Consider the following 11,281-nt stretch of genomic DNA (forward strand, 5'->3'; position numbering starts at 1 on the left):
ATGATGGGGGAGAGCCAAGATGGAGGTATGGTGGCTTCAACACAATGGTGGGGGAGAGCAAAGATGGAGGTATGGTGGCTTCAACACAATGATGAGGGAGAGCCAAGATGGAGGCATGGTGGTTTCAACACAATGATGGGGGAGAGCCTAGATGGAGGCATGGTGGCTTCAACACAATGATGGGGAAGAGCCTAGATGGAGGCATGGTGGCTTCAACACAATGATGGGGGAGAGCCTAGATGAAGCTCGGTGGCTTCGGCACGGTGGCTTCAAAAGAGCGCCTCCCTAACAGTCATCTAATGTGTATATAAATCATTGTTTTAAAACCAAGCCCACAACGAGAGTAAGGATCCGAGTTCCCCACAATTCAGACAGCAGCAGGCCCATCGTTACAGAGGAAAGCAGTCTGCTTACCATCCACGCTGGGTTTGTGTATCGACTGTGAGTGTGCTTGTGTGTGTTTACCATCGATACCGCAACACAACAATTACCCAAGCATGTGTGTGTGTAATTATCGGACTGAGCTTGTTGTCATTGCAGGCAATCTCAACGCTGTGCGTTACAGGGAAGACATCCTCCTCCCTCATGTGGTACCCTTCCTGCAGGCTCATCCTGACATGACCCTCCAGCATGACAACGCCACCAGCCATACTGCTCTTTCATTGCGTGATTTCCTTCAAGGCAGGAATGTCAGTGTTCTGCCATGGCCAGTGAAGAGCCCGGATCTCAATCCCATTGAGCATGTCTGGGACCTGTTGGATCGGAAGGTGTGGACTAGGGCCATTCCCCCCAGAAATGTCTGGGAACTTGCAAGTGCCTTGGTGGACGAGTGGGGTAACATCTCACAGCAAGAACTGGCAAATCTGGTGCAGTCCATGAGGAGGAGATGCACTGCAGCACTTAATGCAGCTGGTGGCCACATCAAATACTGACTGTTACTTTTGATTTTGAACCCCCCCTTTGTTCAGGAACACATTATTCCATTTCTGTTAGTCACATGTCTGTGGAACTTGTTCAGTTTTATGCCTCAGTGATTGAGTCTTGTTATGTTCATACATATATTTACACGTGTTAAGTTTGCTGAAAATAAACACAGTTGACAGTGAGAGGACGTTTCTTTTTTTTGCTGAGTTTAGTCTGCTCCAAAGCCCTCTAGTTCCCTAATGTGTGCATGGATTTGAGAGATCTCTCATGAATTGATCAGAGGGCCTAGGTACCTTTTATACAGTTTGCAATTTGGTAGATTGATCCTAATGGGGGAGGGGTTGGTGTCCAAAATGGCACCCTATTCCCGATATAGCTAGTGCACTACTTTTGGGGCCATAGGGTGTATGGTGCCATTTGGGACACAGCAGGGGGCCATTTGCGGTGTTATGGAGATGCCAGGAATTCCCATTAAGTAAGATTGACCTGGTCTCTCTGATTGGTTCTACTCTGTTCTATTCTCTGAGCTGCTGGGAGAATGCATAGACTACTGAGGGGAAAGAGAATAAAGATAGAGAGGGAGAGAGAGCGAGAGAGGGGATAGAGTGGGAGAGAGAGAGAAAAAAATAAAAGAGAGAGAGAGAGAAAATTAAACTAAGAGAGAGAGGGAGAGCTAAAGAGAGAGAGCTAGAGATAGAGAGCTAGAGAGAGAGAGGGGGAGAGAGAGGGCGAGAGAGAGAGGGAGAGCTAAAGAGAGAGAGGCGGAGAGAGAGAGCTAGAGAGAGAGATGGGGAGAGAGAGAGCTAGAGAGAGAGGGGGGAGAGAGAGAGCTAGAGAGAGAGGGGGAGAGAGATTGGGAGAGAGAGAGAGAGAGAGCTAGAGAGAGAGAGGGGGAGAGAGAGAGCTAGGGAGAGAGAGAACTGGAGAGAGAGAGAGCTAGAGAGAGAGGAGAGGAGAGAGAGGGAGGGTAGGAGAGAGCTAGAGAGAGAGAGGGGGAGAGAGAGAGAGGGGGAGAGAGAGAGCTAGAGAGAGGGGGTGAGAGAGATCTAGAGAGAGAGGGGGAGAGAGAGCTAAAGAGAGGGGGGAGCTAGAGAGAGAGGGGGGGGAGAGGGGGAGAGACATCAGGCTACTGTCCATTGACACCCTGTTCTGTTCCATTCTCTGTCATGTAGCCTCCACTCTGACTGGGGAGATCAATATGACCTTACCTCCACTGCCCAGCCAGGCGCTGCTCTGAAACCTAATTACTGATATTCAGCTACAAAGTCATCATAGTCAGCCTGTCAATATCCATCAGGGATCATTACTCACCTAATGAAATAGGTTATTTAGGCTGCTTCGCTGACACCAGGCTACACCAGGGGGTTTGGCTCCAGCCATCTCAATTTGCCTCTCTCTCCCGCTCTCCTTCTCCCAGAAGCACTGACCTGAAAAAGGAAAATTGACAGCAGAAAAAGAGGGAGGATGGATATAGAGTGTGAATTATTCTGCTGTTGTTTTAATTCTGTGGGTTTTTGTGCTTGTAGGTTTTTCAACCGCCAACCGCCACACAGTGCCAGATAAACAATATAACAAAATCCCCAAATCCCAAACTAAGTTGGAGTCCTGAAGGCCACAGAATTCATAACCAAACACAGGGATATTACAATACTGTGATGTACTGTACACCCCATTCAGGGATATTACAATACTATGAAGTAATGTACACCACATTCAGGGATATTACAATACTGTGATGTACTGTACACACCATTCAGGGATATTACAATACTATGAAGTACTGTACACCCCATTAGGGGATATTACAATACTATGAAGTAATGTACACCACATTCAGGGATATTACAATACTGTGAAGTACTGTACACCCCATTCAGGGATATTACAATACTATGAAGTACTGTACACCACATTCAGGGATATTACAATACTATGATGTACTGTACACCACATTCAGGGATATTACAATACTGTGAAGTACTGTACACCCCATTCAGGGATGTTACAATACTATAATGTACTGAACACATTCAGGGATATTACAATACTGTACACCACATTCAGGGATATTACAATACTGTGATGTACTGTACACCACATTCAGGGATATTACACGTCTCTTAGTTCCTTAGGTCCTCAAACACCCTTAAAGTTGTTTCTTTGGTTTTGGTTCTATGAATTGTACTCTCTCCACTCTCAAGGTTACAGTTGAGGGTTTATTTGTTCTCACAAAACCCTTTCCCCCCTACTGCAGAACCTAGCTCATAATGAACACTTCACAGAACACTTCTCATCCAAACTCCCACTCCCTCTCGACATTGTACAGCAAGCAGACAACAAGGAGAACTGGGATTGTGGGAGAATGCCAAATGTTAATACAGTCAATAAATCAATAGGCTCCTGTAATTGAAATTGGTACCCATCTGGGGTTAGCTAACAGTCAGTGAGTGAGCCAGCCAGCCAGCCAGCCTTCACTCCTCTCAAAAGAGAAACACTGACCCCTTCAGGCCAGTAGCGGAACTGCACACTCTGTCACGGTTTCACAGCCCCGACCCATTTTTGTGTGGATTAATAAGGTTAATTTTACATGAGGAAACTGGATGTTAATGCTCACTGTGCCACCTTGTCTAAGCAATTACCAGAGAGGACAGAGCTGCTGTTGGGTTATCAAACACAACAGCATTCCTCCTGAAGCTCAGTTATAGCATGCTGACATATTCATGCAGCAGGCCAGCGGTAGCCAACACTGGTCCTGAAGGACAGCAACTACTTCCTGTTTTTGAAGAAACCAGGTGTCTTATTTCATTTATGCAAATCACTGAACTGATCGATTAGCTCAGTTGGTCAGGTGTGTTGCCTAGTTGGGACAAAATCCCTGCAGTAGACTGTGATACTCCAGGAACAGGGTTGTCTACCCTGCAGTGGGCTGTGACCCTACAGGACCAGGGTTATCTACCCTGCAGTGGGCTGTGACCCTACAGGACCAGGGTTGTCTACCCTGGGGTGGGCTGTGACCCTACAGGAACAGGGTTGTCTACCCTGCAGTAGACTGTGATACTCCAGGAACAGGGTTATCTACCCTGCAGTGGGCTGTGACCCTACAGGAACAGTGTTGTCTACCCTGCAGTGGGCTGTGACCCTACAGGACTGGGTGACCCTACTGTGACCAGGAACAGGGTTGTCTACCCTGCAGTGGGCTGTGACCCTACAGGAACAGGGTTGTCTACCCTGCAGTGGGCTGTGACCCTACAGGACCAGGGCTGTCTACCCTGCAGTGGGCTGTGACCCTACAGGAACAGGGTTGTCTACCCTGCAGTGGGCTGTGACCCTACAGTGGGCTGTGACCCTGCAGGGGCTGTGACCCTACAGGACCAGGGTTGTCTACCCTGCAGTAGACTGTGATACTCCAGGAACAGGGTTGTCTACCCTGCAGTGGGCTGTGACCCTACAGGAACAGGGTTATCTACCCTGCAGTGGGCTGTGACATCAGGAACAGGGTTGTCTACCCTGCAGTGGGCTGTGACCCTACAGGAACAGGGTTGTCTACCCTGCAGTGGGCTGTGACCTCAGGAACAGGGTTGTCTACCCTGCAGTGGGCTGTGACCCTACAGGAACAGGGTTGTCTACCCTGCAGTGGGCTGTGACATCAGGAACAGGGTTGTCTACCCTGCAGTGGGCTGTGACCCTACAGGAACAGGGTTGTCTACCCTGCAGTGGGCTGTGACCCTACAGGAACAGGGTTGTCTACCCTGCAGTGGGCTGTGACCCTACAGGAACAGGGTTGTCTACCCTAGAGTGGGCTGTGACCCACAGGAACAGGGCTGTCTACCCTGCAGTGGGCTGTGACATCAGGAACAGGGTTGTCTACCCTGCAGTGGGCTGTGACCCTACAGGAACAGGGTTGTCTACCCTGCAGTGGGCTGTGACCCTACAGGAACAGGGTTGTCTACCCTGCAGTGGGCTGTGACATCAGGAACAGGGTTGTCTACCCTGCAGTGGGCTGTGACCCTACAGGAACAGGGTTGTCTACCCTGCAGTGGGCTGTGACATCAGGAACAGGGTTGTCTACCCTGCAGTGGGCTGTGACCCTACAGGAACAGGGTTGTCTACCCTGCAGTGGGCTGTGACCCTACAGGAACAGGGTTGTCTACCCTGCAGTGGGCTGTGACCCTACAGGAACAGGGTTGTCTACCCTGCAGTGGGCTGTGACATCAGGAACAGGGTTGTCTACCCTGCAGTGGGCTGTGACCCTACAGGAACAGGGTTGTCTACCCTGCAGTGGGCTGTGACCCTACAGGAACAGGGTTGTCTACCCTGCAGTGGGCTTGTCTACCCTGCAGTGGGCTGTGACATCAGGAACAGGGTTGTCTACCCTGCAGTGGGCTGTGACCCTACATCAGGAACAGGGTTGTCTACCCTGCAGTGGGCTGTGACCCTACAGGAACAGGGTTGTCTACCCTGCAGTGGGCTGTGACCCTACAGGAACAGGGTTGTCTACCCTGCAGTGGGCTGTGACCCTACAGGAACAGGGTTGTCTACCCTGCAGTGGGCTGTGACCCTACAGGAACAGGGTTGTCTACCCTGCAGTGGGCTGTGACCCTACAGGAACAGTGTTGTCTACCCTGCAGTGGCTCTCTGTTTCGTGAAAAGCTTCCGGTGGTGAGAAGACGTTCTGTTTTTTGAGGTTGTTGATGGGATGGTGCACCAGACCTGAGTTAAGAGGAACAGTGGGGAAGCTGGCAGAGTAACAGACAGTCAGGGATGCCGCTCCTTGTTGTCCTGAGAGAGAGAAGGCTAAAAGGCAGATTTGTAATGTATTTAGACATACTGCGTGTACAAATTGTGGATTATTCTCTTGCTAGTCAAAATCTTCAAATGTCAATAGTATAAGTGACAGACATTCTTCTACAGGGTACACAGTGAGACCAGATACTAACGCTTTCTTTCTCTCGAATCAGGGACCCCAACAAGCCTGTTCCTCAGGACACTAAGTTCATCCACACCAAGGCTAACCGCTTCGAGGAGGTAGCCTGGTCTAAGTACAACCCCCAGGATCAGCTGTACCTCCATATCGGCCTGAAGCCCCGCGTCAGGGACCACTACCGAGCCACCAAGGTGGCCTTCTGGAAACACCTGGTGCCCCATCTGTATAACCTCCACGACATGTTCCACTACACCTCTACCACCACCAAGGTACTGCTACATCTCTTTAACTCACACCTGTAAAACCTCCACGACATGTTCCACTACACCTCTACCACCACCAAGGTACTGCTACATCTCTTTAACTCACACCTGTATAACCTCCACAACATGTTCCACTACACCTCTACCAACACCAAGGTACTGCTACATCTCTTTAACTCACACCTGTCTTTCATTTGATTGGTTTACTGGAAAGTGTGTTATAAATTATAAATACACTTTCAACTACAGTTTGATTTGACTCGATATGAGGTTGTGTTACCTACCTTAGTTGAATGCACTGACTGTAACAAGTCGCTCTGGATAAGATATACATGTAATATGTTTGATTTGATTTGAAGGTTCCCCCGTCCGAGACGACCCAGAACGCCCTGTCCACTAAGAAGACGTGGCCTTTCAACACCAAGCGGCCCCCCATGTCCCCGGCGTACAACAACGAGGATAATGAGGCGTGGAACGGAGATGAGGAGACCGGGCCGTTGGTCATAGAGAACCCCAGGGACTACTCTACAGAGCTCAGCGTCACCATCGCCGTGGGAGCCTCGCTGCTCTTCCTCAACGTTCTAGCCTTCGCAGCGCTTTACTACCGGAAGGATAAACGGAGGGAGGCTTTGGGAGGTCGCCGCGGTCAACCCAGCCCACAGACCCGCCACGGCCAGGCTACGTCCAACGACATCGGTCACCACCAGCGTCCCAACGAGGAGGAGATCATGTCTCTGCAGATCAACCAGACGCACCACGAGGGGGAGGGGAACCCGGGGAATGACGGGGGGCTGCGTCTGGCCTCGCTTCCCGACTACACTCTGACCCTGCGGAGGTCACCGGACGACATCCCTCTGATGACCCCCAATACCATCACCATGATCCCAAACTCTCTGGTGGGGATGCCCAACCTGCACCCTTACAACACTTTTACAGCCGGGTTCAACGCCACCGGCCTGCCCCACTCCCACTCCACCACCCGGGTATAGCTTTACGGAGGAGAGGGATGGTGGAGGAGAGGGTGATGGAGCAGGAGAAGAGGATTCTGTTTTATAAATATCACAGGGAAAGGGTTTGGGGGGAGGAGAGGAGAGGAGAGGGGAGGCAGGAATAAGTGAGTGGGATTAAAAAGTCAAGAGATTTAACTAGACTTTTACTACCAAGAAGAGGACAGAGAGCATCTGAGAGGAGAGGAAAACTCACTGCTTTCTGTGTGGATGTCAAGTTGTGCAAAGCTGCCAAAATCAAACTGCTTCTCCTCCCTCCCTCGACGGGATGGGGCTGAGGAGGGAGGGGTCCTTTCTGCTGTGTTTTTCTTCTAAGAGTCATTTTAAAAACCTTTTTAAGCAGACTGACAGGGGAGATTACCAACACTTTGTTCTCGAATTCATAACACCAAGAGAAAAGTTATTTTTCTTTCTCATCTTCGTCTCTCCTGAGAGAGACAGAAAAGACACGTTTCAAACAAAGGACTCTACCAGGACGTTGGCATAATGTTAGTCGCTTTTCTTTTTTCTTTTTTTCAATGCCTTACGAAAAGCTTGTTTTGTTTTTCGATTTCTCTCTCTCTCTCTTAATTTCTATTCCATGTGGATTGTGTGAATCAAAAGACACAAGTGACTGAATCGTGAACAAATACAGAAATAAATATAGCCACACAAATGGTATTTTTTTCATCTCCCATAGAGAGGATTTGTCTGGAATAGACTCTGCCATCCCAGAAGACACCACAGGGGTAACAACTATGTTACTGTGATTGTTTTGTTAAGAACAAAAGTGCATATTTTCACCAATTTATCTGTTAAGTGATCGGATCTTATCTCTCTCCACGAAGTGTGCACTTTTACACAGACACACACTGCTCAGCGCACCTGTGTGCATATAAACATGGTTGTGTGTGTGTGTGTGTGTGTGTGTGTGTGTGTGTGTGTGTGTGTGTGTGTGTGTGTGTGTGTGTGTGTGTGTGTGTGTGTGTGTGTGTGTGTGTGTGTGTGTGTGTGTGTGTGTGCGTGCGTGCGTGTGTGTGTGTGTGTATGTGAGCGTGTATGTTTGCACACCAGCATATCCATGCTCGTGTGTGTGAGTGCCAGTGTGTGTGTGTGTGTGTGTGTGTGTGTGTGTGTGTGTGTGTGTGTGTGTGTGTGTGTGTGTGTGTGTGTGTGTGTGTGTGTGTGTGTGTGTGTGTGTGTGTGTGTGTGTGTGTGTGTGTGTGTGAGCGTGTATGTTTGCACACCAGCATATCCATGCTCGTGTGTGTGAGTGCCAGTGTGTGTGCTTACACAAGTGTTTTTGCTTTTGTAAGGCGTTTTATGTGGCGGGTGGGTGGGAGGGAGGGAGTGGAGGGTAGGAGCTCTTTCTCATCTTGTTCATTTGGTTCTCTGTCACCCGTGTTGTTTACGCCCCAGCCGCGTCTCTGGGTGTACGTCTTTACTGCGGAATAGCACTTTTGTTATTTAAAAAAAAATGTTATATATGTCTAATTTTGCTTAAAGATTTACAAAATTAAATCTATTATTTTACATGTAAGAGAAAAAATAGCTAAAGATTCAACTGGACTAACTGACATGATTCCATTGACTTCATAAGAAAGGGAGAGAATCTCTTTAAAAGCAGACAGTGACCTGTGTGCACTGAATAGACTACATCAGTGCACACTTGTTTCTTTGAATATACTGTATATATATATAAATATGGGCATACATACACATACGTATAGGGCTTTTACAGAAAAATATCCCTCCCATGTAACTACTCTACTAGTAAACTACTGTTTAGCAGTTCACAGAGGTAACTACACTAGGTAACCAGTACTACTGTTTAGCAGTTCAGAGAGGTAACTACACTAGGTAACTAGTACTACTGTTAATATCAAACTGAAAGCACCACCAACATGTATGAAGGTCATTTCTGTGTATGTGCTGTCTTCGTCATCGATAACATCATGAAGCTGAACAACCGACCGCTCCAGGTGGCTTTGTACGAGCTCTATATGTATATTTATGTATAAATATATTTAATATTTATTTATGTATACCAGACACATACATGCTGATTGTGCCATGTGCCAAATTAAAACCAGAAAAATGGAGACGTTTCACTAAACCTTTTTTCTTGTGCTGAAATTCCTTCTTATTTTTTTAAAATGGATTCTGTTTCTCCTCTTCATCATCTCTTAATTTCCTTTTAGAATTAGATTATAATTCTGGAAAAATCCCCAAAACAGAAATTTTTATCTCAATGTTTTTTCTCTCTCTCTCTCTCTCTCGCTCTCTCTCGCTCTCTCTCTCTCTCTCTCTCTCTCTCTCTCTCTCTGTCTCTGTCTCTGTCTCTGTCTCGCTCTCTCTCTGTCTCTCTCGCTCTCTCTCTCTCCTTTCTCAACACATGACAAAATCAGGCTAAAAACCTTTTCCAACAAAGCCACAATTATGATTTCTTTGTGACTTCCTGCTGGTAGTCAGGTTTGAAGGGGACAGTACTCTTGATGAGAAAGAGAACACATTATTATATATGACTAAGCATTGTGAATCCTGTGGTGCCAGACAATGCAGTGTCTCGTCAGTCCATCACAAACAGCAACACCGTCAGACAGGAGAGGGAGGAGGTTTGGGGAGAGGAAAGAGGCGTCTTGTTCAGTACCGGTCAACCACCACCAGCCCAGTGTGAAATCTTGGATCCATTCCAAATAGCATCCTATTCCCTATATAGTGCACTCAGAACCATGTATTTAGGGTCTAGAATTGATGATGCTTATGTATTTAGAATGTTCAGTCATTCAGTTACAAAACATGATTTAAATATTTCCCATGTCATGTTAATGGGGAACTAACATGGCTGCCATAGAATGTTGACGTGTCATGTTAATGGGGAACTAACATGGCTTCCATAGAATGTTGATGTTAATGGGGAAATAACATGGCTGCCATAGAATGTTGACGTGTCATGTTAATGGGGAACTAACATGGCTGCCATAGAATGTTGACGTGTCATGTTAATGGGGAACTGGCCAAGAATGTAACAACATGGCTGCCATAGAATGTTGACATGTCATGTTAATGGGGAACTAACATGGCTGCCATAGAATGTTGACATGTCATGTTAATGGGGAACTAACATGGCTGCCATAGAATGTTGACGTGTCATGTTAATGGGGAACTAACATGGCTGCCATAGAATGTTGACGTGTCATGTTAATGGGGAACTAACATGGCTGCCATAGAATGTTGACGTGTCATGTTAATGGGGAACTAACATGGCTGCCATAGAATGTTGACGTGTCATGTAAATGACGTGTCATGTTAATGGGGAACTAACATGGCTGCCATAGAATGTTGACGTGTCATGTTAATGGGGAACTAACATGGCTGCCATAGAATGTTGACGTGTCATGTTAATGGGGAACTAACATGGCTGCCATAGAATGTTGACGTGTCATGTTAATGGGGAACTAACATGGCTGCCATAGAATGTTGACGTGTCATGTTAATGGGGAACTGACATGGCTGCCATAGAATGTTGACGTGTCATGTTAATGGGGAACTAACATGGCTGCCATAGAATGTTGACGTGTCACGTAAATGGGGAACTAACAGGGCTGCCATAGAATGTTGACGTGTCATGTTAATGGGAAACTAACATGGCTGCCATAGAATGTTGACGTGTCATGTAAATGGGGAACTAACAGGGCTGCCATAGAATGTTGACGTGTCATTTTAATGGGGAACTAACATGGCTGCCATAGAATGTTGACGTGTCATGTTAATGGGAAACTAACATGGCTGCCATAGAATGTTGACGTGTCATGTTAATGGGGAACTAACATGGCTGCCATAGAATGTTGACGTGTCACGTAAATGCATTCTAATCCAGAAACCTCAGCGTTCCAACTGTCTTAAAACATGTCCCTGAGAACACTACGTGGGGTCCTCAAACTCTACTGTGGACCGCAAGCCAGTTCCACTGTGTCTTTTCATTGTTTCCCCTGGCTAATCAGGCACTGATTTAGAAATGTGATACCAGGTGTGTGCAATTCATTTTTCAAACAGGACAGAAAACCAGCACACCTTGTAGGGTCAGAGTTGTAGGGAATAGGGTGTTCATTTGGGACACAGATATCGTTAAGGTATCCATATTGGGACGGCAGGGTAGCCTAGTGGTTAGAGGCAGGTAGCCT

At 47.3% G+C, this 11,281-nt stretch overlaps 1 protein-coding gene across 1 annotated transcript in view; it reads left to right on the top strand.

Moving 5' to 3' along the window:
* Positions 1 to 8,421, top strand: part of LOC135545511 (neuroligin-3-like) — a 273,364-nt gene extending 264,943 nt beyond the window's left edge. The window contains exons 5-6 of the mRNA XM_064973156.1: positions 5,883 to 6,117; positions 6,471 to 8,421. Coding sequence (XP_064829228.1) covers positions 5,883 to 6,117; positions 6,471 to 7,100 — 865 coding nt within the window. The 3' untranslated portion in view covers positions 7,101 to 8,421. The remainder of the gene's footprint in view (positions 1 to 5,882; positions 6,118 to 6,470) is intronic.
* The last annotated feature ends 2,860 nt before the right edge of the window (positions 8,422 to 11,281 follow it).

This window comes from Oncorhynchus masou, chromosome 9 (genome assembly GCF_036934945.1).
Source record: "Oncorhynchus masou masou isolate Uvic2021 chromosome 9, UVic_Omas_1.1, whole genome shotgun sequence".
Lineage (NCBI taxonomy): Eukaryota > Metazoa > Chordata > Actinopteri > Salmoniformes > Salmonidae > Oncorhynchus > Oncorhynchus masou.